Genomic DNA, 23,246 nt, shown 5'->3' with positions numbered 1-23,246 from the left:
CCAGAAAATAACTCCATCATCAACCAAAACAACTCTGGAAATGATATGGCATGACTGAAAACAAAAGTGCTTACAATGAGCTATCCATCTTAGCTGCTTTGAGAGTATGGCCATTAAAAAAAAAAAACAAAACATTTACTACAGTGCAAGGTAGAAATGTTAAAAACAAAAACAAAAACAAAAAAACAACGTTTAGTGGTAGGTAGAGTGTTAGTCCCTGTATTGATTTGCTACTAGAGTTGCCATAATAAAATACCACAAACTGAGTGGCCTCAATGACAGAAATTTCTTTTCTCATAATTCTGGAGGCTGGAAGCGTGAGATCAAGGTGTGGCAGAGTTGGTTCCTTCTGAGGGCTGTGAGGGAAGGATGGGATCCTGGATTCTCTCCTCGGCCCCTGGAGGACCACCTTTTCCCTGTGTCTCTTCACATCATCTCTCTATGCATATTTCTGTGTCCAAGTTTCCCCTTCTTATGAGTATACCAGTCATAATAGACTAGGGCTACCCTAACTGCCTCATTTTAACTCGTTTACCTCTGTGAAGACCCTATCTCCAAGTAAAGTCTCATTTTTATATGAATTTGGTGGTGGGGGGAAACAAAATTCAAGTCACAACCATCCCTATCATTCTTATTCAGGCTGTCTGCATCATTTGCAGGGTCCAGGGTACAATGAAAATATGTGGTCTTGGCTGGACATGGGGAAGTCAAGTCAATGTCCCTTTCCCTTGGGCCCACAAGAGATTGCAACCTCTGAGCTATAACATGCTTGGAATATAGTACCTGGACTGAGGATATGTGACACGTTCCCACTCAGCCCTCACAGAACCCACAGAAGTGCTACTAGTCCAGTGGTGACAGATGTTGCTTTGCACTGCCCGTAAATGCCACAAGGCATCTACTCCCAGGGCCCAGGCCTCCAGTCCCCCAACTTCAATGCAACCCGGTTGCCACTGTGTGCAGAAGGCAGCAGCAACTGTGGGGCAGGAGTGTGGGGGAGGCAGCTGAGAACCCATCCCAGGGAGGTAGACAGCGGACCCCAGGCAGAATTGAACAGAGGCTCCAAACCTCTGGCTTGAGTTCCATTGTTCCACTGAACATCACGCACAGCACACAATTTCAAAGATAGAAATAATTATGAATCCCAAGGCCCCTATCCATGGAGCTTTAAACCCTAAGTGGAAAGAAGGCCCTTCTGACTATAGGACTCTGTGCGACTGCACTGGTTATATCCCCATGAAGCTCTCCTTGTTTGTATTTGAACAAGGTTAACATTATGGAAAAAAGACCTTGGCAAACTACAGAGCACTTCTTTTAGGGCAGAACTGCTTAAAACTAGGAAAGTATCTGCCTTGGTTTTCCCATCTGCACAATGGGTTTAATAGTAATGCTGGGGCTGGGTGTGTAGTTCACATCTGTAGTCCCAGCACTCTGGGAGGCCGGGGCTGGAGGACAACTTGAGACCAGGAGTTTGAGACCAGCCTGGGCAACATAGCAAGACCCCTTCTTTACAAAAAGTTTAAATTTATAATAAAAAGAAAAAATAATCGTGCTAGCTTCACAAGACCTTGATAAGGGTTATCTCAGTTATGATGATCACTTTATAAATATTAATAAAAATAAAAGCCAATCTTAACTTTGAATATGAATGGTGCCAAAGAGCAGCAAAATGAAAAAAATGTTTATAGTTAAATAATTACTTTGAGATTCCTGTTTATATTTTCATAATTGAAAAGTTCTCAAGAGCAGAATACCAAAAGCTAGAAGTGGTAACACTATTTTATTTCCATACTTCTTTGGAACTGTAGTTGTCTGGAAAGTATCATAAATTAAAAAGCCAAGTGGTTATGACTTTTCTGTTTTGTTTAGCTCTGTGTCTCAGAACCCAAGTTACAGAAATTCTAATTCTAATTTTCTAATTTTCTTGAGTGGCTTTATAAAATGTTTTTCCCTAAATGACTTTATATAGTGTTTATATGGTGTTCTTTTGTCTATTTTATGAACAATAATATTTCTTTTTGGTTTGATCAGTTCAAAATGTAATTTATGCTCCTAGCTATGCATTGGAACATCTCCAAAAGGCTCTCAAGCATAATTTCTAAAAAGAAAAATGGAGGGAAGGGTTTATAAATGTCTTAAATCGATTACTTTGATAGATTCCATGAGGATTTGCGGCATTAGGATTGAGTTCAGAAGAGGCAACACAAGGGGATCGTTTCTTCAGATAACTTGATATAAATAAGCAGATTATTAGGTCAAAGAAGGGGAGCTGCAGGGACAACTAAGCCATCTGTGTGGCCCCATCTTTCCTGTCATGGGCTTGGAACCTGCATTGTGTGGTATCAGTTACGGTGACAACCAACAATAGGAAAATAGTTAGAGGCTTAACGAGAAAGAGTAAATAGGACCAGGAAAACTGGACGTCTATGCTGACTCACAAAGGCTTGCCAGGAAAGGAGGCAGGCAGAGAAGGTGGGATGAGAAAAGTATGAAGGGGAAGAAACGCTGAGGGATGACAAACAGAAACGGGAGAAATGGAGTCAAGATGGCTAGCATGATTCATGGCCAGGAAGGGCAGCTAAACCACTATCTGATCACACTTTTACTGAAATTCCATCTCCAGATTAGTAGAATGGCTCATTGCCTAGAGACATCAGAATTGCCTAGAACAATACACAAATCAATAGCTTTGCACATTTCTGCTTTAGGAAAATACCACTCCCACTTGTGAAAGGAGGGGTTTGGAAAAGGAGGAGTTGCAGAGAGCAAGAGGCTGGCCTCCTGTTCTTCCTGCTGTGAAACCAAATCGTGTGCTCCTGTCGTGCAGCAGGATACAGAATGAACCATACCATGGGGTCACAAGGCTATTCAGGGATCCTTTGCATTAGTGCTGAGTGCTTGATTCAAACCCCATGCTACAAGCTCCTGTGGGCACAAGTTGCTTAACCCTTCTTCATCTGTAAAAGAAGGGTATGTATTAATATTGCCTACCTGTTTAGGTGAGGAGACAACGTGTCGATGTAAGTAAAACAACAAAGAGTAACGACTCCCCAACTTTTAGAAAATACTAGAAGCAGTAGAGGGGCATTTTTACCTTTGTATTAGAAACAGAAGCTATGTGGGAAATCTCAGGGCTACAGCTTCTCCCCTCTGCCGCCTCCAGGTAGTGGCTCTTATCGCTGTTTTTCAGAAGGTGGCACCTACCCCTCTTCCTCGCCACTGGGGCCCTCAGCCCTGAACCACTCTTCCCCACATTCACCATGGTTTGATACCAGCAGACTCTCTGCTGTTCTCCACATCCCAAAGCCACTTTAGCTTCCACACATACGACCTAACACTCTGACTCAATGCTTTCCCCACTGCAGGTTGTGGCCCATTTATGGTCATGCAATCAACTGAGCATGTTATGACTAGCTAGACAAAACAAAACAGAATGGAACAGGGGGAAATGTGGCAGCATGTCATATTAGGTAAGAGTATTTTTTTAAAATGAAACATTGTTTCAGTTATACATATGTAGACCTATATGCTGTGGGTTGTGACGTAAAATGTGTTTCTTATTGTGGCTTGCTGACAAAAGAGTCCCAAACTCTACTCCAACCTAGCTTTGCTCAGGACATTGGGTTCCTTGACCTCCTCTGTGGTGAGGACCTTCTTTTGCCTCTTCTCCACTTTGGTGACCACTCCCACAACCATATCACAGATCTGGTTACTACCAAGAATAGGTCCATCTCCAAAACTTGGATTTTGCACTCTATAACCACTACCTCTCCTATTCTGCAATTTTCCCTCATCTCCTAACCTTCACTAACTGTTTTCTTTTGTTACTGTTTTTAAATATATATTTTCCTCTTTTTAAACCCTGTTTCATGAACAAAACTTTCTGTTCCTCAATCTTCCTATTGTTATTGACTTAGCTCAGCTTTAACTATCCAGACCATTTCTTTGCTGCCCTCCAGAATTACCCTCTTCAAGGTGACAGGAGACCTTCTCTTCAAGGCCCAAATTGAACATGGCACTTCTAAACTTAAACATGCGATCTGGTTCCCTTTTGTGCAAACCCACAAGGCCCTTCTCAGCAGTGCCCAATTCACTGGACCAGACTGTTTCCGGAAGCAGGGTGCCTCCAACCAACTCTTCCTCATCAATCTCACGCTTCCAAATATAGACATGTTACTGCTTCTTGTTTTGCCTGGGGCCCTACTCTGGTGGTCTCCCCCATCCACAGCCCCGGATGAAGCAGCATCCATCCCTGTGTCCACCTCTTGCCCCTACCATGGCCAATTAGCCAGGGGAAGGCCTTCGACTCGAGGGCAGAGCACAGGAACTGACTAGCATGCTGTGAAGAGTGTAACTGGACCCCTCTCCTAGGAAATTAAGGGACTCTTCCCAAGAAGCTAAGGGAGCTACACAGGAAAGTCCTGCTAGTCAAAGCCAAAGAAACTAGTCAACAGATAGAACAACCAAGCTGGAGACACCATAGAGCCCCAGAGACAGAGAGAAACACATAAAGTAATGCTTCATGTCAGTGGCCAGTACCTGTGTCCCAGAAGATCTGGCTGCCCTGAAGAACCTGTCCTGGGTCCCCCTTGAGATCCTGGGACCATTACAACAACTCCACGCTTGCTTGAGTGACCTTCAGTGGGCCTCTTTCCTTGAATCCAAAAGAGCTCAGAAGGGAACTTTCAGCTCACTGAACTTTTACTGTTGCCTGACACATAATCCTGTGCCTTTGCACATGAAATATGCATTCCCAGGAATGCTCAGTCTCCTTTTTCCTATATGGCAACTGCCTACTTATCCTTTAGGAAAACAAATGTTTTTTTATGAGCCTCCAGCTCCCCAGGCCAGCGCCTCCTCTGCACGCCTTCAGCACTTTGCTCATCCCTAGTTATCATAAGACCTCTCTCGCTGTTTTGTAATTGTTTGTGTTTCTGTATCTGTCCCTGCACTCTCAGCCTCTTGGGGCCAGTGTCAATCCTACTCATGTTTTTACCTCCCCAATCTGGAGGTGGGTAGCAGATTCTGTTGGTTCCCTCCTCACACCCTCTAACCTGGAGCTCACTCACCTGCAGACAGTCCCTGTGCACTCCCAGTGACTTTCTGTGGCTCTCTGCCTGAGTGTTTCAGGGATACCAGGAGCACCAGGGGGTGAATGCCCCAGGAGTGACCCTTAGACAGCGAGAGGTGGGAGTTGGTGGATAAATACTTCAGCTTCTTGCCTGTCGGTGGGTCCACTGAGTTCTATACAGTTCCTCAAAGGGTCCTTTGTGAAACTGAGCCCCAGTGGCCTGTGGTGGCTTTCTTCCCTCCTTGGTCTCATGTCCTCACTCCCTTACCATGCTTTCTAGAATCACTTCCTAAAAAAAACCTACTTGCACCCTAATGAAAACATGTCTCAGGAATTGCTTTTGGATGAGCCCAAGTAAAACAGGGAGATAAAACACATAGTGCCTGACAGATAATGAATGACTGAGGTCATCAGCCTCTACCCCTCTTTCCATTGGCACAGCATGTCAAGAGACACCCTGTACACCCAACCCTGTTTCACTATATTCTCCCAAGTTAGGACCTGATGGCAAGCACACTGACCACACACTCATCAGCACCCTCACCTCCCTTGGTCACTGGTCATTTAGAAGAGCCTACCCTGAGAGTCCCCAGGCACTGACACAGACTTGGGTTCTTTCCACTCCTGCTCTGGGAAGCTGAGCACTACAGAAGGAAACTCTCCTACGATATTAGTTGGGGACCATTTCACATTGATCATTTTTCAACCCTCAACAAAGCTTCAAAACCATTTTACTTGCCCCCTGATCATTTCCTTCAGCAATGACTATGCCCAGCTTTCACCAGGATGCGCCATCCTCTTCTTCTTTCTCCCCTCTGTCCTCTTTGTATCTGGAGTACTTGAGTGAGTGAAGTTAGCATGTCTTAGCACTTGCTAGAAGAAGGGCTCAGATTCTGATCAGGGAAAACAAACCACAATCAGGCTCCTTGGAATAACCAACCAGAACAAAGGTCCCCAGCCTTTTCTGCACCAGGCACTGGTTTCATAGAAGACAAATTTTCCACAGACCAGTGGGGTGGTGGGGTGGGGGATGGTTTCGGGATGATTCAAGGGCATTACATTTATTGTGCACTTCATTTCTATTATTATTACATTGTAATATATAATGAAGTAATTATACAGCTCACCATAATGTAGAATCAGGGGAGCCCTGAGCTTGTTTTCCTGCAACTAGACGGTCCCATCTGGGGTGATAGGAGACACTGACAGATCATCAGGCATTAGATTATCATAAGGAGTGCAACCTAGATCCTTCGCATGTGCAGTTCACAATAGGGTTCAGGTTCCTTTGAGAATCTGATGCCACCACTGATCTGACAGGAGGTGGAGTTCAGGCAGTAATGTGAAGGATGGGGAGCAGCTGTACATACAGATGAAGCCTCTTTTGTTCACTGCTGCTCACCTTCTGTTGTGTGGCCCAGTTCCTAACAGGCCACAAACTGGTAGGTGGCCTGGAGGTTGGGGATGCCTGAACTAAAGGTAGGAGGAGATGAGCCTCAGACCTGCCAAGTACAGTGCTGTACACAGGGTAGTAAATAATTGTTATGGGGCTGTCAACCTGTCAAAATAGTCTGGATTGGCCAGAGGAGGAGGGCGCCATGGTGAGAGGGCAGCAAAAGGACAACACTTAGATTAGTACTATTACTAGCTCCATTTGACAGATGAGGAAACTGAGCTACTGACGGGTGAAGTACTTGTCCAGGGTCACACGATGGTAAATGGCATAGTCAGGATTTGAACTCAGACCGTCTAGCTCTGAAGCCCAATAACTTAACTACTGCATAATACCGTATCTACTGACTTTTGAATACAGAATTGTATTGCCCATTTTTACACTGTTGAAAAAGACATACCCAAGACTGGGAAGAAAAAGAGGTTTAATTGAACTTACAGTTCAACATGGCTGGGGAGGCCTCAGTATCATGATGGGAGGCGAAAGGCACTTCTTCCATGGCAGTGGCAAGAGAAAAATGAGGAAGAAGCAAAAGCAGAAATCCCTGATAAACCCATCAGATCTTGTGAGACTTAGTCACTATTAAGACAATAGCATGGGAAAGATCCCATAATTCAATTACTTCCCCCTGGGTCCTTCCCACAACACGTGGGAATTCTGGGAGATACAATTCAAGTTAAGATTTGGGTGGGGGCACAGCCAAACCATATCAAGAATTATTGATAAATCATTGGAAAATCATTACAATACAATATATCATCTGCCTCCCAAGGCTGGCATGCTTACAATACATATCAGATCTATAAATAATACATATCAAACAATTCAGATAAAAATGCTGTATGTATAATCTGCTGTACAATATCACATAGCCATTATTAGTGGATTGGAAATGAAAATGAGTGTGCGTTTTCCTCTCAGTTGCTCTGTGGATGTCAATCGTGGCTAAAGTGAGTCAATGTGGTACAGCGAACACAGCAGGAAACTGAGGCACCCCAAAGCGTGGCTAACTACATGGCAGCCATATTTCAATTTCCACATCTGAAGAACAGAGGGCTAGAGTAGACAATGTCTCAGGTCCTTTTCAATGTTAAGATTTTGTTTTTCCATTTTGTATTGACAGTAAAAACTTGACTTCATACCGTCTAGCTTACACTTGAAATTCTACTGATGCAGATGACTGGAATCAGGGAGGGAGCCTGTGCGAGGATTGGTAGATAACCTCTGTGCTCCTTGGAAAATGAGCAGCAGTATTTTCATATCTGGAGAATCTCTATGCCAACTATTTCGACCTTGTCAGATTTGCAAATTGCACCTGGTAGGTACAAGGGCTAGCAGATGGCTCTAATTTCAGAGTGCCCTTGACTACCAAAAAGAAGACACTGATGAGAATTTGTCTTAGGCCAGGATTTGGGTCTGCTACATATAAAAAGGATTAGCCCTTCGCTCAGAGATCACCAGCACATACTCTCTGTGTGGCCCAGTCCAACTTCTGTCCTGCGGACTGCTGCCCTGTTCTACCACCTAGTGCCCAGTCAAAACCCACATTTTAAAACGCAAAGGAATAACCACTGCATGGTAAACTTAGTGGAAAGGAATCAAACATACCACAGGATCAGATGTGCATCCACAGGAGCAATTTTTACTGAATTGACCAAGAAGGTAAGAGCATCTCTGACTTTGGTCACTTTAGAATAAGAATGGTCTTGTTCTACCTGCCCCTGATTAAGCCTCCAGGGATCTTAGGAAACACAGTCTAAAAAAGATTACCTCAAAAATGTCGATATATTCTACCGGGGAGGAAAAAATGTGAACGCAGATATTGATCACATTTTGTGTTACCCCTTCTCTCCAAACTTATCTCCAAAGGCAGAGAGGATGGAGTCTGTCTGGAGTCTCCTCCTGGCATATTTAACTCCCTCCTGTCCCCCTCCTACTTGCATATATGGACTTCTGCACTTAGGCGCAGGCTTCTCTGCCTGAGGTGGCCCATTCTCGAATGCGGACCCCTGCAGGCCAGAAATCTCCTTCCATCTCTTTACACATCCTTCTGAGTCTCATGTGTAGTAGGTGCTCAATAAGTGTTTGCTGAATTGGTCTGTGTGCGCAGGTGCGTGTTTGGGGAGTAACTTAATTCTCAGGGGTCCCATGTATATAACAAATCCCATTTTTCCTCTGACAGAGACTAAGGCACAAAGGCTCCAGATCGCACAGCTCATGGAGTCACTGGGGCTCCTCTCCCTCACCTGGTCTGATGTTTTCAGGCCGGGTGCGGTGGGTCACGCCTGTAATCCCAGAACTTTGGGAGGCCGAGGTGGGAGGATGACTTGAGCCCAGGAGTTCAAGACCAGCTTGGGCAACGTGGTGAAACCCCGTCTCCACCAAAAATACAAAAACAGCTGGGCGTGGGGGCGCGCACCTGTGGTCCCAGCTACTCGGGAGGCTGAGATGGGAGGATCACTTGACGCCTGGAGGCAGAGGCTGCAGTGAGCGGAGATCCCGCCATTACACTACATCCTGGGCGACAGAGCAAGATTCTGTCTCAAAAAAAAAAAAAAAAAGTTTTCCTTCAGGAAGGGGTGGACTGGGGAGGCCTGGCTTGGGGGTCACTCCGCAGGTGGCGGCCCACACTCTGAGCGCTTGTTTTGCAAGGGGACGAACTGAGCCTTTTTTTTTTTTTTTTTTTTGCCATCATTTATCCGAGATGCGATCGGTCCAAATAAGCAGCTCTCGGAAAGTTTCCGTTTTGAAACTTCTCCGACACTCCTATTCCGGGCTGGCTCCGGGTGCCAGAGTCGAGAGGAGCTGCCTGCGAGACCAAGCCCCGCCCCCCGCCGCCGGACCCCCGCAGGAGCCAGGAGGGTGCTGGGCCTAGACATGAGGCTGCAGGACACCACTCCCTCCCCCCATGCTCAAGACTGCTGACACACGAACCCCTACAAACGCGGCCGCCCTTGCCCGCCAGCTTGGCCCCTAGCTTCACCCCTTCTTCCTCTCCCTCGACCACCCCGACCCCCCTCCCCAACGTACCGATCCAGTCCCCGACCCTGGGAGACTCACCCCGCCACTCCAGGAGCCGCTCGGGGGTGAGCGCCGCCGCCACGTCCTCAGCGTAGCCCCTCGGCGCCCCCAGCAGCAGCAGCAGCAACAGCAGCAGCAGCGACGGCGACAGAAGCATCGCTAACCACTGGGCTCGCCGGGCGCCCCTTGTCCCGGGAGCCCACAGCCGCACCCCAAGCACCCGGCCCTGCAGCGCGGAGGCGGATCCGCAGCCTCCTCCGCGCCCCACCCCTCCGGGGGCCTCGACACTCCCGGGCCCTGGAGACCCACTCCGCCACCCCTGTCGCCACAGTGAACGGACACTCGGGGCTCTGGCTGGGACGCGGGAAAGTCCCCCGCGTTTTCCCCGCCCTACCCACTGCGGCTTGAGGAAGGAGGAGGAGGAGGGGTGAGCCATCTGCCCATCCCAGAAATTCCTGCCTTTGGGGTGGGGACAGGAGCAGTGAGGCTGCCCAGCGCACACTCCCTGCTCTTCCAGTTCGCAGCCCCGCTCTCTCCTTTCCGGGGGAGGCCGAAGAGGAGTTGTGGGTGAGCGATTTGGGAATCTCCAGGACAAGGAGCCTGACATCCGGGTTTGCAAACCACCCGGATTCTGGAAAACACCGCGGGTTTGCAGCGGGCAGCTTAGAGTGAACCCAGCTGCTCTGCGACCCGGGCGCTTTGGGAGCGCCCTGGACTCCTCTGAAATGTGGAGCACTGGAAACCCCTGAGGGGCCACCCCGTGGTCTACCTTCCTTGCCACAGAGTAACCCAAAGATTCTTTTATTGTTCAGCTCCTTCGGTTTTGAAATAACCTCCTCTTTACATCTCCTTTGATCCCCCAAGCCCCGCAAAGTAGCCAGGGTCCCTATTACCCATTTTTACAGCTGAGAAACCCTGCCCAGAAAGTCGAAGTGCTTTGCCCTAGGTTACTTCCTAATCCAGCAAAAGTTTCTCTGTAGTAAGTAGGGCAGTCCTGGCTAGAATGTAGTCCTTCTAACTGTCCTCCTTCAAATAACCAGCAGAACACTGTAAGTGTTTAATATTCTGAGAACAGGCTTATATAAGACCTTTCCTCAGCGGGACCTTGACATTAGTCGTTAAAACATAAGAGAGGGGGAGGGGAGGGCAGAAAGCAGAGCCTGGAAGGAAATGCCCAGCAGGGAGGAGGATTGAAGGTCAGAGCTAAAAGTGGAAGAAGGGAAAGTGGTTGTCTTGGCCACTGCCTTAACGAAAGGTGCTCAGTCCTGCAGGAACCTCAGAGAGCCTCAGAACTGTCTGTCTGAGGACAAAAGGGGCAAGCGTTTATCCATGGACTTTATCCTTCCCTGTTGGTAAGGGAGCTCCTAGAGATTAACTCTGCTGCACTGTTCTACAGCAGTGGTGAGTTTCAGGCATGGTTCCACGCTTTGTCTCTGAGAAGCCCTGGGTGCATAGCATGGCAAAAGGTGAGGCGTTGTCAGGTTGTTTCTCAGGGGGGTGGGGGACAGGGGGACAGCTAGGGGAGACAGGCTGCAGAGGGGGCTGGAGTAAGAGGTGAGTTGAGAGGATGTGAGAGGTTCCAATGTGTGTAGAGTCTATAACGTATCATTACATGTAGAATTCAGCATCCCTGCTTGAAAACATGCAGAAAAGAGATGCTTTAAGCCTAGTAGATTACACAGACTTCAGCTACAAACTATGTATCCATCTCTCCTATAGTCTCAGAACTACATTGCTATGGGAATATCCCCGTAGTATTGTAATAGAAGATTTGGCCCTGCCTGAGCAAGTTGGCGTGCATTGCAGCAGGCAAGTGCAATGCATGTGGCATAATTAGGTCATAAAATGGGACACTGATGCTAATCTCTGGTGAGGTCCAGGGCAGTAACAGTAAAGGGGAGAAAGACTAGGCTGGAGTGGGCATAGAGGCCTAAGTGTGCTCAGATAGTATGGTGGATATTGGGAGGAAGAGGCTGTTCTAGGATGGGAAGAAGTTGTGAAAAAAATATATATTATACAAAGGTTAGAGTGAGAACTGCTTGTATGGGAGAGAGTGAGGCATGCCTGGTTGAAATAAAGGGCAGCCACTGGGGCACCCTGACGAATGAGGACAGTTGCTGGGACATTGGGCTACCTCTCACTGGCTGTGCACCAGTGTGAGTTGTCCACGTGCTACGGGCCTGTTTTAGTCTCCGTATAATGAGGGGGAAAAAAGCCTCCCTTGACCCATAGCAGATACAATTCTGAAGTAGCAGAGCTAGGACTATGAGTAGGATAAGAAGGGAGAAACAAACCTTATTTCATCTTCAGAGCAATTAGTATAATGAAGAGAGGTGATGACAGCTTCCTGGCCTACCAACCCCATATTTTCTATTCAACCATTAGAACACTCAGAAAAGAGCTACTTTTTCTTTTCTTTCTTTTTCTTTTTCTTTTTTTTTTTTTTTAAATCTGTTCCTGAAACACTGCAGCTTTGAAATGGAAATCTGTGGTAAAGAGCTTTTTAACCTTCAAGAAAATGACCACCACCCATATCCTGGTCTCACATGTGTTTCAGGTTCATGAGGCAGTGTAGGGTCATGGTTAAAAGAGGCAACTCTGCTACTTACCAGCACACCACTTAGTTTGCCCCAGCCTCAGTTTGCCTCTATGTAAAATGGAGATAATAATGTTTGCTTCATTGTGTGACTGCATTAAACGAGCTAATGTATGCAGAGTGCTTAGCACAGTGCTAGCACACTGTAAAGTTCACCTCTGGGAGCTGTGGGTGTGTGGGGAGGGCATGAGGAGCACAGAGCAAGAGCAAAGGAGAGCTTAGAAGCCATGCTGCAAAGCGCTGTGCTAGTGGTAATTATGGCTCTGGACTCCAGCTGGGGAACACGGTGGGCAGGGCTCAGTGCCTGCTGGCCTTTGTACAGCTTCCTATTGCTTCCCTTCTCCTTTGGAATTGGAATTCATTATTTATATCTCTCACTTGAATGTGAATTCCAGGACAGCACACTTCCTGGCACTTAGTCATCTCTCAGTTTCTGCTGAATGAGTGAAGGAATGAGGGAAGAAAAGAAAGACGTTGAAAGAAATATAGTCAGTCTTCACTTAACGTCATCTATAGGTTCTTAGAGACTATGATTTTAAGAAAAATGGCATATAAGAAAACCAATTTTCTTTTTCTCATCAATGTCATAAAGAAATCACGTTGAAGGAAATAATGTTATTTGAGGACCTGCTATATGTCATTTCACTGAAAATTGCAGTTTCCAAGAACCTGTTCATGGTGTTAAGTGAAGACTTCCTGTACAGTGTGTGGGGTCATTTGAAACTTGAGAAAAATATTAAAACTTTGAATTGTATTGATAGTGAAGAAAATGGGATTTAAAACTCAAGGTATAGATTGTGGTTTGTCAAAATTAACAAATTTTTTGAGCACTGTATGAATCAGGGTATCATTAAGAAAGGGTGAGGTCCTGGTTTGTTGAACGTTTACCCAAGGGACTGTGAACCCCAGAAATTTGAGACGGGCCTCAGTTAATTTAGAAAGTCTATTTTGCCAAGGTTGAGGACACATACCCATGGCACGGCCTCAGGAGGTCCTGACGACATATGCCCAAGGTGGTCAGAGCACAGTTTGGTTTTATACATTTTAGGGAGACATGAGACATCAATCAATGTATGTACGATGAACATTGGTTTGGTCTGGAAAGGTGGGACAACTTGAAGTGGACAGCGGGGCTTCCAGGACATAGGTAGATAAGAGACAAGTGGCTGCATTTTTTCAAGTTACTGATTAGCCTCTCCAAAGCAGGCAATCAGATATGCATTTATCTCAGTGAGCAGAGGGGTGACTTTGAATAGAATGGGAGGCAGGTTTACGCTAAACAGTTCCCAGTTTGACTTTTCCCTTTAGCTTAGTGATTTGGGGGACCCAAGATATTTTTCTTTCACATCTCCCCTCTTTTCTTCTAAAAAAATCTTTTGAAGGCTGAGCATGGTGGCTCACACCTGTGATCACAGCACTATGGGAGCCTGAGGCAGGTGTATCACCTGAGGTCAGGAGTTTAAGACCAGCCTAGCTAACATGGTGAAACCTCGTCTCTACTAAAATACACAAATTAGCTGGGTGTGGTGGTGCACGCCTGTAATCCTAGCTACTCAGGAGGCCGAGGCAAGAGAATTGCTTGAACCTGAGAGGCAGAGATTGCAGTGAGCCGAGATCATGCCACTGCACTCCAGCCTGTGTGACAGAGCCATTCTCCATCTCAAAAAAAAAAAAAAAAAATCTTTTGGAGAAAATTAGTCTCTGGTTCCAGGTTTTGTCTTTTTATCTGGTATCTCATGGCTAGGATGATTTATTCCTAGACAGGTAGGTCCTGAGTTATTAGGAAAGCTCATTTTTAGAAAGTTGTGAAGTCTCATGTCCTATGGAGAAAATAGAGGGAGGAAGGGAGAACAACAACAATAAACAAAAGAACCATTTTGGAAAATTGATGTTGGCCACATTACTCTGAAGTCCATATATCAGTAGGCAGGTATGAAAGTGGCTTAGGTATGTAAATAGGTGGTTGTTATTGTCTTCTGAAGTTCAAGTTGTCTAGCCTCAGTTTGCAGAGCTTTACGTAAGCACAGTTTTGTTTTCAGGGACGCCAAATTAGGAGAAAAGGGGAAAAAGGGGAAAAAAATTGAAAACACTGTTTTGAAAATTAATAGCCAAAAAATATTAGAGTTCAGTCCAAACTGTAGAAAATAATAAAATTGAAAAATATCAGGCAAGACTAGAATTTAACAACAGGTGCACTACAGCTTTGAAACATAATTTTTCTCTCTCCAGTTTCCCATTTTTAAAGACAAATCATGGTAGGACTGATTTGCTTTACTATACTTGTCCTAATTATTTGCATACAGTGCAGCAAGAATAATTATTTTTTACATAGGCTTTTAAATCGTCTTTGATGGGGCTTTGTTCCATAGAAGGAATTTCAGATAAGACTTTTTTAAAGCTGAACCCAATGATGAATTTGTGCCACCTAATACCTATGAGTTGGGTGATCCTTTTCTCCTGAGGTTCCAAGATAAACTTGGAGCTCCTGGGCCTGTCAGAAAGTAAAATTCTTTACTTACCACTGTACAGGGAAGGTATGAGGTCAGTTTCCCCAAGGGCTTTTATTGACTCCGTAAGTCAAGTTTGATTCCTTAAAGGAATGCACACCATTAAAACCTTGGTAAAATAACCAATTTCTCCAATTGTGTCCTGTTGCAAAATGAAAATAGATTCTTATTGCACTTATGCAAATAACTGTATTGCCATAAGTTAAGAATACCCACAAATAGTTTCCAAATTCTGGAGAAATCAGGTAGAGAGAAACAAATATGCTCCAAATTGTGTCTATAGGAGTATACTAAATTGTTAAAGTTGTCAATAGCTCAGAAGAAAAGTTTCCTTGACTCTGAAAAAAGCAAAACGAAGGATCAGCAACATTTAAAGCACAAATCAAAAAGATTACTTTAGTCTTCTATCAGTTCATTTTACACAGTTAACTCCTGTTCTGCTTGATATTCATGAACATTTCAACTCCCCATGAGAGTCCTGAAAGTTTTTTCCTCTATTCTAATGTCACAGTCTGCAAAGTTATCAAAAAACCTGCATTTAAGAAAACCCGTTAGAGTTTTATAGCTGATTATAAAACCACCTCCTAAAGAGGACCAAAACAAGACAACAATTATCTGTGGATGACAAAGAGTTTTAGGGCAGTCATAGTCAAAGACACAATTGATAAGGAAATGTGTTACCTCTGCGGCACACAATAATTTAACATAACAATTATAAGTATTACTGATAATGTACAGTAAGTCATATCAGAATTATAGAAGTGACCATGATTTTGGAACAGATACCACATATTTATATAAATACAGCCTAAAGAAAACCAAATACCATTTCATCTTTGGCAATGTATCCTGCATAATTTTTATACCAGATAAACCAAACAATGTCATTTTTGAACTTTAAGGAACTTAATATCTTAAAGGATTGATTAGGTTAGAAAAAGACATAATTTATAATTTGATTTTGGAAAGTTCATCAAATATCAAAGGTTTAAAACTCTTGATATCACAAAATAAGATCATTCATTTAACCAAAGTGATAACTCAAGGATTTAAAAAAGGAAAAAACCTTCATTCTTTGAGAAAGGAGACTTAATGTTCCAAACAATAAGCTAATAAAAACAACATGAAGCCAATTAAATTTGTTTTTTGAAATTTTATAAACAACCTATAAAATTTTAATCTTGACCATAAGATACAACTTCCATAAACCTTTTACAACCTTTATTGAGGAGTCAGTTAATGCTTCAAGACAACCTTGTTAATTTGACACAGGGGCCCACATGCTAGTCTTGCATCACTGTGCCTTTAACATTAATGATTAATTTATAGAGAAACAACTTATTTTATCTTTCAAAATCAGCCTTTACAATCTCATGTGCCCATATTTTCCATGATAGTCCCTGGAATTTGAGTTGAAATAGCTTTAATTTCTGGCCGTGTGTCTTAGAAATGCAGTTTATTTTGATTGACGTCTCCTACAGGGCCTGAAAATAGGGCTTTAATTGCTGTCAGTGTTTAAAATGTAGTAGGAGTTGCTGTCCTTTTTAGACCCAGGAGTCAAAGCCCTGTAACTCAGTGTCACAAGTATTTTAAAAGTGCATACAGAGAGATGAGAGATAGATGGATGTAATAACCTTCATTTAAAAATTTTAATCTCAGTTTTTTTCCTAAGCAAACCAAAACTTAAATAATAATATGACAACTTGATCATATAAAAGTTTTGGGTCTTTAAAAAATAAATCCTCTTATTGTCACTTACACAGACCATTCATGACATGCTTGGACTTTCTGGTTTGTTCTGAACATCCCTCTTTCTTAAACAACCAGTCATTTTACTCTAGGACTCAATTTACCATACAAGATACTTTCTCATATGAAATTATTTTCCTTTAAGCTTTCTTACAAAAAATCCTCTTTATTTTAATAACTTTCTTTACATCTCTTTTATTTCCTGGTTCCTTTTACCTTGTTTTATACATGACCTTTAAATGAACTTTGAATTTGATAAAAATTGTTTACTGTTTTTTTTAAAGGACACATTTGTTTTGAATGTTTTCCTACAAATATATTTTTGTTGGAAAATATCCAAATAATAAAATATATGTTATTTAATTTGATATAACTTTAGATTCTAAATTATGACTATTTTGTCTACAAGTATTTATTCTATTATGTTTACCTAATAATTTTTTTTATCATTTACCTAGATTTTTTACAAAAACTGTGACTGTCATTATTTAAAGTTATAGAACCACCATTGCAAAATTGTAATTGAGACAGTAAAAAAGATTTCACCTGACTGACTCCATCTTGCTTCTAACCTCCAAACTGTTCTTTTCATTCCTGGGCATAGGTATAACTAACTTTGGGAGGAACTTAGTTTATAGTTTAGCTTTGAAACAAGGACTGTAACAGTCCTTTCCCCAAACAAACCTTACTGACTGTAGAATAGACCACCTAAAGCCACAAGATTAGAAGATATGGTAATTGTACTAAATTCAAGATGTAGCTTTTTTTATTAAACCAATATCAATATCTTATTAAAGATTACTCAAGCAAAGGTCATTCTGATTTGGGCTGGGTTTATAGTTTTGTAACCCTTATGCCAATATTTTGACAACTTATAGTATTTGGCAGGGATAAGTATGAAATTACTTGATTTATAAATGCAAACAAAAATGTATGCTGGCAATTCTTAAGACATTTCTAATAATACTTTACCAATAATTTTTTTTTTTTTTTTGCATTTTTTTTTTTTTTTTTAGTAGAGACGGGGTTTCACCATGTTAGCCAGGATGGTCTCGATCTCCTGACCTCATGATCCGCCCGTCTCGGCCTCCCAAAGTGCTGGGATTACAGGCTTGAGCCACCGCGCCCGGCCACTTTACCAATAATTTTAAAGCTAACTTATTTATTAAAGATTTTACTTAAGTTACATAAGTTTGAAAAAGCATTTTACTAGTCTTTTCTTTTATCCTGATAAAGTATTTGATGCAAGTGCTTTTATTTTCTTAAGTCAATGAATTAGAGGTTTTTTATATTTTTTCAGTAGTGAAACATTGTGTACACATAAATACACAGACATATTAGGCATGCTGATAGAAATACATCTTATAGATTCATAAAAACCTTTTTTATTTCTATCTTAGGCTATCAGATTCTAGATAAACTATTTCACAACCCTAGGCAGTTGTCAGCTTAACAGCCTTAAATTTGCATATTAAAGGAAACAACTCAGGTGAAAACCAAATAGCAAAATGTATGTCATAAGGTACAGAGAGAAAATATCTGGTGGTCCTAGAGGGATATTAAAGATGGATGCCAAATCAGACAAAAAATTATAGAAATCTATCATAGGATTGTATAAGAAGACCAATTTTATCTACATAGGGACTACCTATCTTTTAACAGGATCTCCCACTGAATCCTGGGTCTCCAAAAAGGAAGAATTATTATGAGTTTAGACCTTGTGATGTTTTTGCAGTGTACTTAAAAAAATTTTTTTTAAAATAAAGACATTTCCAAGTGTCTAAACCACACTCTTTCTTAAAAAAACAGGAGTACCTCCGTGGCAACAACTATTTTAGGCAGGAAAAAAAAAAAAAAAAAAACACACACACACACACACACACACACGAAAAACAAAACAAAACAAAAAAACCCAAACAAATAGGTAACACAATACAAAAGTAAGCAGTTTAAGAGCTGAGACAAACTTGTCTGTTTTCATTATTGTGGTTCCATAAGGTAAAACAGGCTTCTGCCCTAACGGGAGCCTGCTGCCTTCCCTATTTTCTTTATGGAGCCCCATATATGAGTGCATTTTAGGTCCACCATACAGCAGAGGGTACAAGAGAAAGGAGAGACAACAGAAGTAAATGAAGAAAACAGAATTCAGGAAACTGAGAAGAAAAACCTTTTGCTCAAAAAAAGACAAAGTCCTAGGTGAAAAACAAAAAGAAAAACATGAAGGCATTTTAAATACAAACACATATGCACACATACACACACATACACACACACACACACTTTGGATGTTAGCTTTCAATTAAGGTGACTTTTAACCATTGAACTTCTTTAAAAAAAATCTTTTTAAATCCCATTACCGTATTTCAGCTAGGACAAATTGCTGCGATTTCAGAAGTATAGCTATTGATGTTTCGGTTTTGCCTGGCTAGCAAAAAAGTGGTCTTGTTATGTAAGTAAAGTCACTTAGTAGTCAAAATCGAAAATCTTTCATCTTTTTTTTTTCCTTTTGTTGATCATTTTTCTCCCTACTACCACACAACTTTTTTTTTTTTATATATTTGTTGAAATTTAACCACTTCAGAAGCCTTGTTCCCCGTAATTTGGAACTTTCTTTGGATTTGATCAAGTCCGACAGAGTTGATCAAACCCAATGGGAAAAAGACCCAACAATGAAAACAGAACCAGACAACTCCCCCCCAAAAAAACACAGTTAAGCAAAACAAACAATTGTACAACTTATGTGATTACTGAGTGCTCTAATGGTAAAGAGAAATTAAGACCAGTTGGTTGTTAACTTTCTCCAAGACAAAAATCCCTGCTCAGCTACTTACTTAGGGGTGGGTCTCATGCTGAAAATGTATCTCCACCGTCCTAGAAGCAGAAAAAAAATAATAACTTATATTCCCTGTTGGAAATGAGCTCAAACTCTATGAAGGAGTTACCTGCCTTCCGTTGTCATGGAAGCAGAAAAACTTGCCTTCCTTGTTGTAAGCAAGTAAAACTCCAAAAAAAAAAAAAAGAAAAAGAAAAAAAGGCGGGGTTGGAGGAGTTGCAGCAAAATAAACTTTAGATCTTGACCAAATTTTGGGAGATCAGGGATTCTCTGGAGGGGGTGCTCCCAGACTTCCACAAATTGTCCTATTGGTTTGAGCCATAAAGTTAGCTCATGCTGGTACCAAGCACAGAAAGGAGATTTGTTAAAGGTTAGGGACACCTCCACTCAGAATCCCTTCATGGTTACCAAAATGTGAACCCTGAAAATTTATGACAGGTCTCAGTTGATTTAGAAAGTTTATTTTGCCAAGATTGAGGATACATGCCCATAACGCAGACTCAGGAGGTCCTGGTGACATGTGCCCAAAGTGCTCAGAGCACAGTTTGGTTTTATACATTTTAGGGAGACATGAGGCATCAATCAACGTATGTATGATGAACATTTGTTTGATCTGTAAAGGCAGGACAACTCGAAGTGGAGGAGGGGGCTTCCAGGTCATAGGTAGATAAGAGACAAATGAGTGCATTCTTTTGAGTTTCTGATTAGCCTCTCCACAGGAGGCAATTAGATATACATTTATCTCAGTGAACAGAAGGGTGACTTTGAATAGAATGGGAGGCAGGTTTACTCTAAGCATTTCCCAGTGTGACTTTTCCCTTTAGCTTACTGATTTTGGGGGCCCAAGATATTTCCCTTTTACAGGACTATTTACAAAGGTGTGGGCAGAGTGAAGGGAACCAAAACAGGGTGGTGAAGCACCCAGCTTCTGGCAAGAATGAATGTGACTGTGTCTCCAAATAATTCTGCTGACTGTAAGAAGCTAAACAAATAGAGTATATACTTTATAACTGCATTTATAGAAAATTCTGGAAAATGTAAACTGATATGTAGTGACAGAAAAGCAAATCAGTGGTTGCCTGGGAATGGGAATGAAGGGCTAGCATGGACAGAGACTTAGCTGAGCCAAGAAGGAACAAACAAATACTCCAGACAGACTGAAGAGAGGTGAGAGTGCACATAAAAGGTGCTTGAGAGACTCTTGTAGCAGACAGATTGGATTGCATTGGGATGTTCTAGGAGCATTGAGACTAAATAGAAAAGCTGGTGCTAGATCCAAGATCATGTTAAGAATTTATGCTAAAGCCAGGAAGAAGTCATTAAGTGGTTTCATTGCGACCAGATTTATGTTTTACATTTTAGAAAGAATGTTTCTGCTGTAGCATAGAGAATGGATGGGATTGAGCAATTCATAAGGCTTAGGAGGCCGCTGCAGGAGCCTAGATAGAGAGAGGGCAGTTGTCTCGACTAGGAAGGAGGCAGTGGAAGGTAAAGAAATCCGAACACACATTTTGAGATATTGAAGAGGAAGGATCATCAAGATGAAGTTTTGACTGAGTGTGTTGGGGAGTAAGAGGGGAAGTTGTCAAGAATGATTTCCCATTTTATGGCCAACCTAATTGCTTCATACACTGAGAAACAGTTTGGGGAAGGTGGAGGATTTCACTTTGGGATATGCTGAAAGACTGATGGGACATCCAGGTGGAGATATCCAGAGGGCAGTTGCATATTATGGATATCAAAGTCAGAAACAGTCTGGGAGCATAGATTTGGGGGTTATCTGTGGTTAACAATTAAAGCCCTGGGAGCATGTGCAATTTCCTAGGGAGTTTAAGTTGAGAAGAAAGGGGAGAGGCCTGAAAGAATCATAGAAATAACCAAATGTAAGGACAGCTAGGGAAGCACACTGAGATGGAGTTAGAGAGGCAGGAGAGGGTAGGTAGAAAGTGTGGTGCTCTGGAAGTTGGGGAGAGCGTTTCAAGGAGATAACAAAAACAGCTTCATATGCTCTGGCGAGGTCAAAGGATTAAGGATAGACACATGTGCTGAATTTTGGGACAGAGAGGTAAACTATGAACTTGGGAAGAATGCTCTTAAGGGTTGGAGGCAGGAGACACATTGGTGGTTTGAGAATGACTAGGAGCAGAGACAAGGATAGACAACTCTTTCAAGCAGTTTGTAGTTGCAAGGAGAAGGAGAAATGGCTGTATAGTCTGTGGGTATATGATCGGGGAAGAAGGAGAATGTCCGGAGGCAGTTGCATATATGGGTACCAAAGTCAGAAACAGGCTGGGAACATAGAATGTTGTTGTTATTGTTGTCATTATTACATTGTTAGATGAGAGATTTAACATGTCTGAACCCTGATGGAAAGACTGTACTAGGGAGGGAGAAGTCAAAAATGCTTACTCTGAGGGAATTTATAGAGTAAGTTCCTTGAGAAGACCGAAGTTTCCAGATCTAAAACTAAGAGGACTCACTTTAGAAAGGAAGGTGGAACCTCTCATATAGTTGAAATGCAGGAAATAATAGTGTAGACCAAGGTAATCCTGTAAGCTGTGGGTAGAGTTGAGAGTTCTCTCATCTGCTAGCTTCTAGTTTCCCTGAGAAGTGACAGAGGAGTTCATCAGCTGAGAATGAAGGGAGAGCTGGAGTTGGAGAGAGCAGGTGAGGCTGGCTTCAATATAAAACAGCAGAGAGAGCTGCTGGGGAGACTGGAAATCTGAAAATCACCAGGGGCCCAAATGCAGTCCAGGACCAACGAATTTACGATGACTCACGTGTTTTCTTTTCTTTTTTTTTTTTTTTTTTGTTACTTAGTTTTTATTTCATAATCATAAACTTAACTCTGCAATCCAGCTAGGCATGGGAGAGAACAAGGAAAACATGGAACCCAAAGGGAACTGCAGCGAGAGCAAAGATTCTAGGATACTGCGAGCAAATGGGGCGGAGGGGTGCTCTCCTGAGCTACAGAAGGAATGGTCTGGTGGTTAAGATAAAACACAAGTCAAACTTATTCGAGTTGTCCACAGTCAGCAATGGTGATCTTCTTGCTGGTTTTGCCATTCCTGGACCCAAAGCGCTCCATGGCCTCCACAATATTCATGCCTTCTTTCACTTTGCCAAAGACCACATGCTTGCCATCCAACCACTCAGTCTTGGCAGTGCAGATGAAAAACTGGGAACCATTTGTGTTGGGTCCAGCATTTGCCATGGACAAGATGCCAGGACCTGTATGCTCTAGGATGAAGTTCTCATCTTCAAATTTCTCCCTATAGATGGACTTGCCACCAGTGCCATTATGGTGTGTGAAGTCACCACCCTGACACATAAACCCTGGAATAATTCTGTGAAAGCAGGAACCCTTATAACCAAATCCTTTCTCTCCAGTGCTCAGAGCACGAAAATTTTCTGCTGTCTTTGGAACCTTGTCTGCAAACAGCTCGAAGGAGACGCGGCCCAAGGGCTCGCTGTCGACGGCAATGTCAAAGAACACGGTAGGGTTGACCATGGCTAGTAGTACATGACTTTCCTCGGCGGCAGCGTCTGCAAAGCACGTGTTTTCTTAATAATGTTCAGCAGTGCAGGTGTCGGCAGGAAGAAGGTGGGCACTGGGCTTCTTCCATGATGATGTTACCTAATCAGGATGTTATATGCAAAAGAGTTGAGGATATTGGCGAGGGAAAGGTTGTAGTTCTTGGTGGGAATCTCACTGGACTCAGCTCCATGACCACAGATGGATAGGTGGTGGCAGGCAGAGAGGGCTCTGGGGCCAGATTGCCAGGTTCAGATCATGGTTTTGTCACTCATCAGTTGTGTGACTTGGGCAAGCTGCTTGACCTTCATGTACCATAGTTGCCTCATCTGCAAAATTGAATAATAATAATAGCGCTGGCTGGTCGTGGTGGCTCACGCCTATAATCTCAGGACTTTGGGAGGCCGAGGAGGGTGGATCACCTGAGGTCAGGAGTTTGAGACCAACCTGGCCAACATGGTGAAATCCCGTCTCTACTAAA

The 23,246-nt window shown here is 42.9% G+C and overlaps 2 protein-coding genes across 7 annotated transcripts in view; both read right to left on the bottom strand.

The window, feature by feature from the left end:
* The window catches only part of PLA2R1 (phospholipase A2 receptor 1), a 126,291-nt gene extending 116,055 nt beyond the window's left edge, over positions 1–10,236 (bottom strand). For 3 of the 6 annotated variants that reach the window (XR_007718442.1, XM_050752867.1, XM_050752869.1), the window contains exon 1: positions 9,585–10,233. Coding sequence is in view for 4 of the 6 variants with exons in the window: in XM_050752867.1 (XP_050608824.1) it covers positions 9,585–10,152 (568 nt within the window). In the remaining 2 variants the exon portion in view is untranslated. Of the gene's footprint in view, positions 1–9,584 lie in introns of all 6 variants that reach the window. The other 3 variants (XM_050752866.1, XM_050752870.1, XR_007718443.1) reach the window with 2 other exon arrangements.
* Positions 10,237–22,024: 11,788 nt separating this feature from the next.
* On the bottom strand, positions 22,025–22,756 carry LOC126932225 (peptidyl-prolyl cis-trans isomerase A-like). Its single transcript, XM_050750925.1, has one exon. It carries the CDS (start codon positions 22,739–22,741, stop codon positions 22,244–22,246), a length of 498 nt encoding a protein of 165 aa, XP_050606882.1. The 5' UTR covers positions 22,742–22,756; the 3' UTR covers positions 22,025–22,243.
* Between the last annotated feature and the right edge of the window lie 490 nt (positions 22,757–23,246).

Source organism: Macaca thibetana, chromosome 12 (assembly GCF_024542745.1).
Source record: "Macaca thibetana thibetana isolate TM-01 chromosome 12, ASM2454274v1, whole genome shotgun sequence".
NCBI classification, from domain to species: domain Eukaryota; kingdom Metazoa; phylum Chordata; class Mammalia; order Primates; family Cercopithecidae; genus Macaca; species Macaca thibetana.
The sequence above is the reverse complement of the archived record's forward strand: the minus strand, read 5'-3'. Positions and strand labels throughout refer to the sequence as shown.